At 37.7% G+C, this 13,156-nt stretch overlaps 1 protein-coding gene across 1 annotated transcript in view; it reads right to left on the bottom strand.

Moving 5' to 3' along the window:
- Positions 1-366: 366 nt before the first annotated feature.
- The window catches only part of LOC104083084 (E3 ubiquitin-protein ligase TTC3-like), a gene marked incomplete at its 5' end in the record, with an annotated part of 30,938 nt that continues 18,148 nt past the window's right edge, over positions 367-13,156 (bottom strand). The window contains 13 exons of the mRNA XM_009586450.1: positions 367-477; positions 1,115-1,204; positions 1,422-1,649; positions 1,814-1,934; positions 2,381-2,802; positions 4,929-5,027; positions 5,632-5,725; positions 6,379-6,479; positions 7,495-7,591; positions 8,320-8,388; positions 9,762-9,901; positions 11,650-11,799; positions 12,505-12,570. Of these exons, the coding sequence (XP_009584745.1) occupies positions 367-477; positions 1,115-1,204; positions 1,422-1,649; positions 1,814-1,934; positions 2,381-2,802; positions 4,929-5,027; positions 5,632-5,725; positions 6,379-6,479; positions 7,495-7,591; positions 8,320-8,388; positions 9,762-9,901; positions 11,650-11,799; positions 12,505-12,570 (1,788 nt within the window). The remainder of the gene's footprint in view (positions 478-1,114; positions 1,205-1,421; positions 1,650-1,813; positions 1,935-2,380; positions 2,803-4,928; positions 5,028-5,631; positions 5,726-6,378; positions 6,480-7,494; positions 7,592-8,319; positions 8,389-9,761; positions 9,902-11,649; positions 11,800-12,504; positions 12,571-13,156) is intronic.

The raw sequence follows: 13,156 nt of genomic DNA, 5'->3' as shown, positions 1-13,156 counted from the left end.
AGGAGTTATGCACCATCCTTTGAGAAAAGTAGATGCAGTAGTTTAAATAGCCCTTAGCCAAAAAAAGGTACCAGTTTTGTGTGCTGCTGGCCTCTGAACTACATCGGCGTCACACGTTTAGGCAGCGACCAGGAAAAGTGCTGGACCTTGGAGGATGCTAACTTGATTCTGCAGGTGCCGTGGCAGTACCGGCGTCTTAGGGCTTAATGCTAAGTGTTAAATACTGAACCAGTCTGAGTTCTACTACCATTTTCAATAAAACCAGGGTTCTGTCTCTTTCCAGGCGTCGTGTTTCTGTTCGTTATCACGGTGGTTATTCTGCAGCCACTTTGCATCTTATTATAATGTGTTCAAATAAAACAAGGTTTAGGCATATTTGTTCCGTGCAGGAAGCTCAGGGAAGTCTTCAGGTAACAGAGCATGAACACGGCAGATAGGGCAGGTACTGGAATGTTGCTTAAGCCATGTTCTAATGCACTGCAAGAATAGGAAGATGTTGAGGAAACAAAGCCTGGTGTAAAGAGTTCAGCTTAAGTATGTCAGTAACTGTCACTAATAGGTAAGCACTTTTCCAACGTTTTAAGTTACTAAAACAGAAAACTGTTCTCCAGTTCTGGAGCTGCGCTGATCAAGTTACACTTGCACCTATTCTGCAATAACAAATCAGCAATAAACCAATAAGGTAACAGGAAGAAGCCATGGACAGAAATATCAAGTTATTCTAACATAATCCTGACTTTCTTACTACATGAAATTATACATGCAACTGCTATCAGGTGGCAAATGCAGGGTTTATAGCGATAGCCCATTCTGTAAGTATGCTGCAAACAAATCTGTGACTTGACTACCAAATTTATCCTCTGAAGAATAAGCTTAAATTCACTGTGATGAATTACCATTTTAGTTAAAAAACTAAAACTGGAAACTTTCAGACACAGTAAGACCATATATAGCAAGCCTTGGTGTACACAGTACGTAAAAGAAAACGGTGCACTGTTCTTTAAGCACTGGAGGGTAAGAGGGGGGAGGGTTGCTTTTAGAAAGTGGAACAGCAGCATACCTGAACAGAGTTCATAAACATTTGCATCTAAGCGGTAAGAACAAAAATCCTTACTTCTCTGTGAAAACGATGCCCACATTCTAGTTCACACGCGTCTCTGCTTAGCTCATCATGACATATTGTGCAAGGATCATCACTGGAGACCTATACATAAAATCTTAAGTTACTTGAAAGCTAGCAACAATTAATCAGCAAATTCTAGTAAGTTAATGATGTTACTAGTTTTAACCAAGTATATTTAAGCTTTTGTACGCAAAATGAACAAATCAATTATTTTTTCCAGCAACACTTTGATTATTTCATGTCTTATAAGAAGTACAGGGCAGTCACTTCATGTTCACTGAAACAGTGGAGAACTTACGGTATAGTCTAGTTTTTTCCATTTAGATTTAGGTGTTGCTCCAACATTTCCCCAGGGCTGGAGATTTGGCTGAGATGGATTTTTACTCGAGGCGTTTTTATGCGTAGGTCGTGCCTTGGGTGGGCTGGGTACATTTTCTTCTGCAGGTACTTCCCGACTACGAGTTCCAGCCTGTGCCGGTGAAGCAGAGGATACGGACTTCGCAGGTCTCCCCGCTGAAGTTGGTGCCTAGACAGGTATTGGAGAAGAATTTGGAGCAAGTTCGTATTTCAGAGCTTGACACCAAAGGGAAGTTTGCGTTCTTTTCTGGACTGTGCTGCACTGTTTCCTCTGTCAGAGATGCACAGTAGAAAAGGCAGCAACTACATACACCACAGTACCTTATTTTGTACCTTATTTTGCTGGTCCAGAATGAGTTCTGTCACTCTGCTTAGAATTTCATCGAAGCTCAAGCCTGACAATGTATTCCCGTTTCTTCTTTGTACGTCTTTTATGAAGCTAATAAAGTCTGAACTGAAGGGACAGAAAAGACGTAATTACTGACTGGCAATACCATGGCTGTTACCAGCATAGTCACTGTATTGGAGAACACTGTAGCTTCCATATTTGACTCACAGCAGTAGAGCCTTTAAAAGATACTAACTTCTCAAATGAACTGTAGCAAGTAACCTGCTTCCAATACCTCTCAATAACTAAGCATAAAAAACCCCAAACAATAAAATAATAATACTTCTATTTCTTAGTGGTTCTAATTGGGGAAAAAACCCAAAACACATAAGCCAACACCATAGGTCTATCCCCTTAAGGAGTGTCTCACTGAATGGGAGGGGAACAACTCATATTACTGTTCTCGTGAAACAGAAGCCATCTACTAGGAAATCAATTCTTTTTGTACTTTATCATTGGATGTTCAGAACTGCTAGTACTCAACATAACAGTTCACTCATTAAAACAAATACCTGCTATAGTTTGGGAATATACTCTGTAGACGCGCAATAATATTTTCAAATGCTTTTGGAAGCATTTTGTTGTTTGGAAGTCCGGAAGGCCTCAGTTGTATAGCTGAGTCATCTTGGAGGTTCTGGTTTGGCTGGACATTCTGAATATTACTTCCAGAAATCCCTGACGGGCAAGTTACTGAAACTTTATCAGAGTATGATCCTTCCAGAGGTTTGGAGTGTGTTTTCACTGATCCGCCACTTGCAGAACAAGCCTTAGAATCCGCATATGCTGGCTTAACTCTGGCCTGTGTATTAGATGAAGGATGTGTTGGACCTTGATCTTCAGAACTTGAAAATGCAGGAAGTAAAGTAGGATGTGCAGATGCAGAGGAATACATGACAATGGCTGGATCACTGACTGGAGGTCTGCCTTGTTTTGTCTAGGAAATAAACAGATTTCACAGGAAAAATAGTGATTAAAATAAATTGAGCAGAACTCTCGAGCATTTGCAGCATAAACTATGACACATTTGGTCACACTAAGGAACTGGAAGGTCACATCAATTTATCTTAACTTGCTTTACCTAGGTAAACATATTGCACTAAGGTGCTCTTTAACAGGTACTACAATAGTAATAGTAATCCTGTCTGAAACAGGATTAAGTAGGACAGCAGAGAGGCAAACTGTTCCTTTAACTTACTCTTGCTTTGCTAAAGAACGCATGGCTGTTGGACAGCTGTAAGTCGTACAGAAGTATAGCTTGAAGCTGGTGGTAGAAACAGAACTGCTTTAAATAAGTGCCATCAATTTGAAAACACAAAATTCACTGCTTTTAACGGATTATATAATCTATATATAATCCAGTGTAATTTTTTTTAAACAGAAACACATGTCAGCTATAGTTATCATCTTGAAAAACTTGGAACTGACTTGGAACTGACATGATCCAGGAAGACTTCTTTTTGCACCGATGACTCTCTTCCATAAATGGAAAGAACTCCTTAAAATAAGTTTAGTTGTTTGACCCCGTGACGGCTATTTGTTTCAGAACTTGACTGCTCTAGGAAGGTGGCTTTCTAACGCACAGAACTAAAATTCTGCATTTCTTCATAGAACCTGCTACTTCTTGTTCCGTGTTCTTTAGCTTACCACCTTTTTGAAGCAGTATTTTACCTTCTCTGTAAAGGTGTTTAATTAATTAACAGAATGAACTAAACAGGGAGAAAAAGGGTTTTCATCAAGTCTTTTTCATTTGGACTCAGTATTTGCCTACTAAAGTCCTCTCAAAGCTGAAAGAATTACAGATCTCTCTTCTAAAAGGTTACTCCTGTATTACTGCAGTAAAAATAGATACCAAATGCAGAACAAGAGGCTCGAAAGTCACTCTTTCCCAACCTGTAAATTGTTGGTAACCTAGGGATGGTAACTAAGTTACCTACATACTGTTAAAAGTTCTGTGCCAGTAAGTAGAAAGGAGATACCTAGAAGGAAGTGGGGAAGAAAAGGTATGCAGGAGAGCACAAGTGTAACTATTACTTGTGTAAGTCCAGAAAAACTGTAGTAACAATCATAAAAACCAAGTATTAGAACAGAGCCTTGAATCTAAATTATACCAAAAACAAACAAAAGAAAAAAACATTACTTTCTGCAGAGAATACATATAAGAGAGTTCTGTGGCACCTTCAATGAGTTCAGGGATTTCATACATGTGTGCACTATGAATGCGTTTTGCTTATTGAGTCAATTATCTCCCTATTTTGAGATACGACTGAACCCTTTCTTCCTTACTCCAAGCTGTCCCAGGTCCAGTGGTTTCTGAACGCTATTTGTCTGCAGGACTGGGCGTCAGCTCTGTGCCCTGGCTTTAATTTTACCGTCCGTGAATGGCAGCACGTAGGTTGTTTGCACCGCTGCTACCGCGATCTTGGCTGTAAGTATTTTATCACTGTCGTGTGTCTCCCCACCACCACGCTGATGAACAGCTCAAGGAGTATTGACTTACACCAACTTCATCCTTGCACCAGGAACAATCGCAGGGTTCAGAAGTAACTGACGTGATTTGAGCAAAGCATTTGTGGAACTGTTGGCCCATGAGAAAATGTTTTTAAATAGTATTTATCTGGGATGTAGTCATTACAGATGCATTTCCATAAATGGCTATACTCCATAACAGATATGACTGGAAGTGGATTTTGGTATTCGTAATCAGTTAGACATGTTGGTGTAACGGGACCTTGTCCCTGTGGATTTTGGTACTACAGGAAAGTCATGATACGCAAAAACATTAGTCCCAATTCAGACAGAACATAAAGCATTTTAAAGCTAACTTTAAACAGCTTAAGCCTCTCAAAGGACTTCAGAATGCGCTCCTTGCTGGATGTCATCATGCTAATCTGCAGTCACCTTTTCCTTCTGAATGTTACCTGGACGTATGGAGAGCCAGATCACTTTGTATTCAAGGCTATACATTCAAGTTCTTTATGTACATGTCCTATAACAGATAGTCATACCAATCCAAACTTAAAGAACTTCTTAACAAACTGCTCTCAAATGTAAGATACATACTAAGACGCTGGGAGGAGAAGGAAGATCCACAGTTTCCATTTTAGTCAGGCAGTTCCGTACACCATTTTTCACCGTCTGAATTTTTTCTTCATACTCAGCCTGCAGAAGGAAAACAAATTATCCTCCACACCAGCATTAACTAAAGCTCGCTCTTTATTTAAAATGGCATTAACACAACTACTTTTTTGCAAAACACCAAAGATACCAGGCCTTTCAAATGGAGACGTAAGGCTACCATTTGCTATAATAACATAAATCTGTACTTAAGTACTTGCATTGATGCTTGAAAGGGTGTGGGAAACCCTTTCTAGTTCTTAAAACTCAGCCTAGACATTTTACATCTGAACTTTTCAGAGACTTTTCTGTTGTTTTTAGAGAAGTTGCACTGGTTTCTAAAGTTCAACAAATACAAAAGAACCAAGAGACTAGACTTGTTAATGTGAGATCCAATTTTGAAGCAAGTGTATAAAGGACAGATTCCTGCCTTTATAAAATTGAAGATATTAATTGTAACTTAACTATACTTAAATAATCTGGACTTAAAACTGTGTCTTTCTTTTGTAATTAAAAAAAAAAGTAGTTCAGTATTTGGAGGACAAGCTACTGCTGTTTTAAAAAAGGAATGCAAAATTATTTATGGTATTTACTCTGTTTTAATTTCCAAAGTTCAACTTAAAGCTTGTTAAGAGAAATTAAGGCTTACCTCTACTTTATCCAGTTGTTTCTTTACATTTGAAATAAATATTTCCCAAGAATCAATTTGTGGCTTCAACGTAAGGGCTGCTGAAGCTGAGCTGCTGAAGTATTCAAGATTTTCAGTTAAACTCCAACATTTCCATTATTTTTATTTAAGACCAATGGTTTTAGTACTCCTACCAACTAAATCAAGTTAAAGACTTCAAGCAATTTAAAGCTAAAATCAGTTAAATTACTGGTACTTAGGATCCTATCCAATCTTAGAAGTGGACTCCTCAACTGTAAATTAGTATTTTGCGGCAACATACGGACAGGGAAAGGGAACATGGCGCAAGTTTTAAAAAAGGTAACACCAAGGGCTAAATTAGTGCCTTGTAAGGAAAAAAACAATGTTGTTGCATGCCATGCAGGTTTGTTTGCACTCTCTTCTATTTACATCGCAGCCCCTTCCCAGTGATACTGTGCAGGAGTAACTGGAATGTTCCCAGTAGCTGGATCTTCCCCGACTGAAAAAGAGTAAGACAAGAAGCTGGCTCCTGTGTAAGTATCACACATCTTGGTAATTTAAGACCAAGAAGAAATTCAGCTTCAGGTAAGCTGCATTTAACTATTACATTTCTACGCACCTTTCAAGCTAGCATCCCTTTGTAAGTAAAACTGACTTGTCTAGTTAAATAATCGTGATTAAACATTCAGTAGTTATTTGTATTTAGCAACTAGTAGTACTGAAATTTCTGGTGTATACTCTCCATACCTGCTCAATGACTTCAACACCTTGAGATTTGCTTCTGCATTGGCAGCTATGCCATTTAGCTTGCATACTTCAGTTTCCTTCCAGTTTTTGAGTACTGATATCTGTAACAAAACATAACTGCGTAAAAAAAAAAAAAAAGTGCAGCAAAAGCACTGCTGTAGCACAAGGAAAAAAACCTCAAAATAGATTTTAATAAGCATCTGAAACAATAGTTTGATGATATAGAGTACAACACACATACACACAGTTCCTACAGTGAGGAACTTCAAGTGGAATTAACAGCCCTGGCAGGCCTTCGGGAGGATAAAAAGGCTACATTCACTTCAACTGATAGTAGAAAGCATCCGTAAATGTTCCATTTGCAACTTATCATATCTCTCTCTCTCTCTCTCTCTATGTGTATACATAAATGTATATATATACACACACACACTTAAAGTGAGTAAGGCAGCCTCTTAAATACTGCATGGTTGAAGACTAATGTGGACAATCTAATCTTTTTATAAAAATCCTACTGCAGACAAGACAGCCTTCAAGCCCTTCTTAAAAAAGGAGAATTGTTCACGATATTCAAAGCATTTCCAGTATAAAAAACACAGTTTCAGAAAAAATCTTGATATTTATCAGTACCCTTCTCCTTTCAGCAGAGAAACACACAAGTGAAACACACAAGTCGGTTGTTGCATTCTGATTCTACCTGATAAAGAAGTAGCTATCTATTCACTAACCATGACTGACTTTTAACAAGGAACTTCTTATGTTCCTATGGTTAATTCTTACTAATGGAATCTATTCATAACAAGGGTAAGTGTGAAACTCAATTACTAGTTGAATTTTGTTTGGGGCAATACTATATGCCCCAAACTCTGGGGCACTTTTAATACTGGTCAATAATAATAATGTGCCTTGATGATCTGCAAAGTTTTGTAGGATAACATCATGAAAAGCACCTGTCAATAGTTGATTAACACGTTTGATATATGCTTATGAAAAGTTTTAGATGCTATTTCAAAAAGTAAATTATTAGATAAGACTTCACTAGTCATCTTCCCCACCTACTATCAGCGCAAATGATCCAAGCTCTAGCAAAAGCCTTTTAAGATTTTTTGTTTGTACCTCTGCTTTAACAGCTCTCTTCACACACTCTTGGCAGTCATCTTGACTCTTTTTTATAAGCTCTTCCAATTTTACTTTCTTATTAGCAAGTTTATTACTGTGAAATAAAAAGAAGTTAAATATTTGAGTAAAATTTACAACAGAGTAGTATTTAAAATTCATGGCATTTTAGAGGTTTTCTACAGCTATTACTTCTCTCTCCTTCAGAACCACGCATCTCCATTTACATTGTACAGCTTATGCCTTCAGGTATAGTATCATTCTCATGTAGCCATACTGCTGGCTCTACGGACACAGCCTTGGGATTTCTTAACCACATTTTGCTGTGCAACCTAAAAAGCTTACTGGAGTTTGACTACTGCAGTCATGCAAGTATTATTGTTCTGAGCCTGATCACATATATAAAGAATGTATCTATAAATGAAACCTTGACTTTATACTATGTGCAAATGAGTAACTTTTAGAAAATGTTTAGATAACCTTATATACATTCATGACTATAAGCGTGTGAAGATCCAAAGCTACATAGAACAGTTCAGTACGTCTGTACCACACCCAACTTCTAACGTGTGTTCTAGAACACAATATCATATAATCAAGGGAAATGTATGAGAGTATTTTGAAAACCCAGACTTTTATTGTTCTAAATATCTAAAAGAAAATAGTATTTATTTATGATAGGTAAAAGTAAACTAACTGAGAACAAGAGAGAGAGGGTAAAGTGCTTATTTTTTCTAAGCCTTCACTCAGAGTGAAGCAGACAACTCCAGTAACGACAAGTCAGTAGAAAAATGTATATACCTCTGAAAGGTATAAGAGTTTTACCTGGTCTCCAGATATGTATTTAAATATATGTTATACTGCTTTTCCTTCTCGTCAATGGTCTTCGAATACCTAGAGTAATCAAACATTTATTAAGCTTGTTCTGAAAAATATTCACAAGCAAGTATGTGACACGTTCCTCTAAAACCATAGTGACAATTACGCAGCAGCGACAATGTACGTTTTATATGCTGTTTAATACTGTAAGTGCATGTAAAAGTATTTCTAATTAAGCAGGAACTAATATAAAAGCAGGCCAATGATTTTTCAAGAGAGATTTGGCCCAAACTACTCAGACTAAAGATAACACAACAGCATTCAAGGACAGAAGTCTTCTCAGGTCTATAAACCGAGAGAACATTAAAAATACAGTAGGAATTGTCAAATCTGATTAGAAAAATTATTACTCAGTCAGTTTCATCACTTATCTAGAAGCGATTTTAAATGTTTATGTGTAATTTGCAAAAAAATGAAAACACGAAAGCAGACATGTACATATTTCAGTCTATTACTGTGATGAAACATCTAGCTGGTTACACAGCCAATGCTTAGGATACTTAAAGATTTCTGAAGTGTTTAGAATGTTTCAGGAAAAGCTACTGATAGCACTTCATCAAATGACACACGATTTATTTTTCAGTATGTCAGTGACATGATCTCATGGATGCTTGTTGACTACAGTAGAAGTTGACTGAAGTTGATTCTCACTCCTCCATCGCCAGGAGAGCTCATTGCCAAGGGGAACAGCAGGGTTTGCTGCACACAGGGTCATATGGGATTCATACATGGGTATTATTGATTTAAGTTCCACGGAAAGCCCTGCAGATTTCTGCTTTAGGGTGAAGGATCGGTAAAAAAAAACCACAATAGACACATGCAGTTATGTGGTTCTTGCAGTTTTACTTGAATCTGAGAAAAGAAGGATGGATGACCCTCAAATAGGCTATGTGGCAGAACAGACAAAAAGCATGTAAGAAAAATAGATGCAGACCAGAGTTTGGCTGGGTTGATTGTACAACAGAAGAAGAATGAAAATGGAAATGAAAATTTAAAGTTAATCATAATGCAGTAGAGGAGCACGCTGCAGAAGCGATGGTAAGTCATGAAGGAGAAAAGTGAAAAAGCAGTGCAGATCTAAAGGATTCTGGAAAACATGGGAAGATCTTAAATAGTGAAGGAGTAGTGTATTTATTAATTAGGCTAAATAACATTATATGTAGATTCTGTTAACAGCAGCTCTAATCCAACAATTGCATTTAACTCATTTCAGAATGACATAACCAGGGCAACAAGTTTGAGTTTTTACTCTGCATACATCATGGAATCAGTAGATAGTGAAACTTAGCATAGTCTATCAGAAATACCTGTACTTACTGCTGTTTTAAAAAAAAAAAAAAAAATCAAGCAAAGGAAAAGCAATGTAAATATGTATATAAAATTAGTACCTATCATTGGTATCTGTATGCTTTTTAGCTGTGTTCCTTAGTGCTTTTAAGTTCTCTTGATTTTCTTTTTTCTCCTGTTGCCATTTTTTCACTTTTATTTCTAAGTCTTGATGAAGCCAATCCAGCTCATTCTTTGAAACCTAGAAGCAGAAAATAAGAAAACATTACTTCTATTTTATTCAAATGCAAGTTACAGCAGAAGCAAAGCCAGTGAAAATTACAGTAACAGAGTTTTACTAGTGCTTAATTTACTGTTAGTTCAGGTGTTTAGCATGGGCAACATACTCATAAATTCTTTCCTGCAATGATCTGCGCACCTCATTTATACGGCTTCAGAATTCTTGCAACCCTGTTTTGCAGTCAGATAAAAGAAGAAACCCAGTTCCACAGTGTCACGTACAAATACATACTGAAATCCAACTCAAAATCCAGCTCAAAATCAGTACTGATACAGTTGTTTCAGTACTAACAACTGGGAAGTTACAAGTCATAACAGAGCAAGACAGCATATGGCTGCCATTACTGCTTAAAAACCACAAAGTAACATTAATGCATCATTGGGAAATATGGGGGGGGGAAGTAAAAAAGCACCTACAACGTCCGCAGACAAGTTCATCCACCCTGCATACAGCGATGCTTTCAGCTCAAAACTTTTTGAGCTCACATTTTTACCAAATATTCATACAGAAAAACAGATGTGAGACTCCGTATTCCCTCATATTAAAGTTTACCAGGCTACTCACAGCCAATGGTAAAGCTAGAACTCAGGAGCTCCCAAGCTGCAGTACATGAGTTTACTCCAAAACACCATTGAAAGGGAAAAAATATATTAAACTGAGATTGAACGACAGGCCCCATTTTACTAAAGATTAAAGAGAGGGCATGGGGAGAGATAGTTTTAGTCTCACCTGAATTTTTTTTTTTTAAAATGGAAAAATTCCTTTTCATGTAGACAAACGGGTAGCCTGCAGCATCTACAGCTTTAACTATAAAATTAATCAAGTCAAAGAGATAATAGGCTGACAGTGCTGTTTGGGGATTACTCCTCTTGCTCCCAGACGTTTTCATGGAAATAAAGCCTGTTAGCAAATCCAGCAAATCAAGGAGGAAAGAGTCAGCAGTGTAGTGCTTTTTTGTTCTTGGGTTGAACTAAAACCAATACCTATCCACTCGACAGAGGCAACCAATACCCTGTGTTTAAGCGTGTTCGAAGGAAGATGACACACAAAGATTGTGAGGTTTGCTGAGTCAGCCTTCACAGCAATGAGGACTACCATTCAAGTTTCAAAAATACTGTTTGTCCTGTTTTCGGCTGGGATAGAGTTAAAGTTCTTCCTAGTGCTGTGTTTTGGATTTAGTATGAGAAGAATGTTGATAACACACGGATGTTTTCAGTTGTTGCTAAGTACCCTGCTAGTCAAGGACATTCAGCTCAAGAAAAACAAAACAAAACAGAACAAGCGCTGGAAGGGAGCACAGCCAGGACAGCTAGCCCAGCTAGCCGACGGGGTATTCCATACCAAGTGACATCATGCTCAGTATATGAATGGTAGGCGTGTTCCAGGAAGTAGCAATCACTATTTGGTTATCGGTCAGTGCGGGTGGTGAGCAATTGCATTGTGCATCACTCATTTTGTATATTCTATCATTACCATTATTAGTTTCCCTTTTCTGTTCTATTAAACTGTCTTTATCTCAACCCACGATTTTTTTTCTCACTCTTACCCTTCCGATTCTCTCCCCGTCCCGCTGGGGGTGGGGGGAGTGAGTGAGCGGCTGCGTGGTATTTGGCTGGCTGCCAGGTTAAACCATGATGCTGTTGATCAATTACAACCAATCTCGTGAGCCACTGCATTTTGTCCCACTGTTGCATGGATAAAAACATTACCTCAGTCTCTTCAACACTTTTTTTTAGTAGCTCTTTTAAAGCACCGATTTCCTCCAAGCTTCGGCTTTGTAACTGTTCATATTTTTCCTGTGCTTCTTTAAGTTGTTCTTTTAATACCTGATGCTCTTTTTCCATACGTAGAATATCTCCCTGAAAATAAATCAGTTATAAAATATATATAACTAATATCTGTTACCACAGGGCACCAAACATTATGACGTCTAAAAGGAATAGTCTGCTGTCAGTTGAGATTCAAAATCTTGAGTGTGGTTGGGGTGGGGTTTTTTTGTTTGTTTGTTGGTTGGCTTTGGGGGGACAATGTTTAACACAAAGTCGTATCACAGTTTCAGTCCAGCTCAGGAAATGAACATTCATGTCTGACCACAAATGGAATATGATGAGTTCAAAGGCCACATTTTCTCACTTTTATCTCCTTGTACAGACATAAGACTACCACTAACCTCAGTCCGAACTGTCTATATGCCCAAATGGAGTATTTAAATCAAACCTCAAGATTTTTGGAGAAGAAATACTAAATTTCCCTAAAACATATTCCAACATTTGAATAGCTACAGAACAAAGCTCCCAAACCTCCTTGTTGTGGGCCTATGTGAAGTTTCCAAGAACATCACAGAATACAGCCCAACATGAAGGGAGGGGGGGGAGAACCCTCCTCTCCCCCCCCAAAAAAAACCAAACCACAAACCATACACACACACCACCAAACAAAACAAAATAAAAAATACCTGTTAAAACATGTCATTTTCAGAGAACCTTCATCTTTTCACTACTAAATTTTTGTGCATTCCTTTACCTTCTTCATGAGAAATATAAACAAATATGCAGGTAACTTACTTGTTGCATTTCAAATGGATGAAAAGGCAAGGTATTAGTTTCCCTATCAGCTACTTCACGATTTACCTAGAATACAAAGAATCATTAGTTGATTAAAAAGTTTTCCAGTTTATACATGCAACTAGTAGGTCAGCTCTGTTTTAGAGCTTTTGTACCTAACCTACAATTTTACAAATCCAACTACATTATGAAGTAGGTCTATCTACAATGTAAAAAGAAATTATGCAAGTGTTTCTGAAATGGATTTCAATCTTTAATGAAAGCACTTTTTTTTGTCGTGATCCTTCCCTAGTTTAATTGATCATGAAGTACTTACATTAAGAACAGTTCTAGGAGTCTTTAAAACACAGCTGTGCTCTACACGTCTGAAAACTTAAGACTTGCAAAACCAGCGTCTGACAGCTCACTGAGGAGCTGTTTTGTGGCTCCTCCTAAACTCAAGATCTACTACATAAGTGCCTCTACTTAGAAGGGACTAGACTCAACGACCTTCAGAGTCCCTGCTTGTTTTCCTCTAACACCACCCATCAAGGACTTACTGAAAGAACCGAAGTTTAAAATCTAATCATGCAACATATTAAAGATCCAGTTGATGATGTTGCCATTCTAATAAGCTATAAAAAATCATAGTCAGATAATGCCTTGCTCTACC

The sequence above is a fragment of the Fulmarus glacialis genome, unplaced genomic scaffold, assembly GCF_000690835.1.
Source record: "Fulmarus glacialis isolate BGI_N327 unplaced genomic scaffold, ASM69083v1 scaffold9261, whole genome shotgun sequence".
Taxonomy (NCBI): domain Eukaryota; kingdom Metazoa; phylum Chordata; class Aves; order Procellariiformes; family Procellariidae; genus Fulmarus; species Fulmarus glacialis.
The sequence above is the reverse complement of the archived record's forward strand: the minus strand, read 5'-3'. Positions and strand labels throughout refer to the sequence as shown.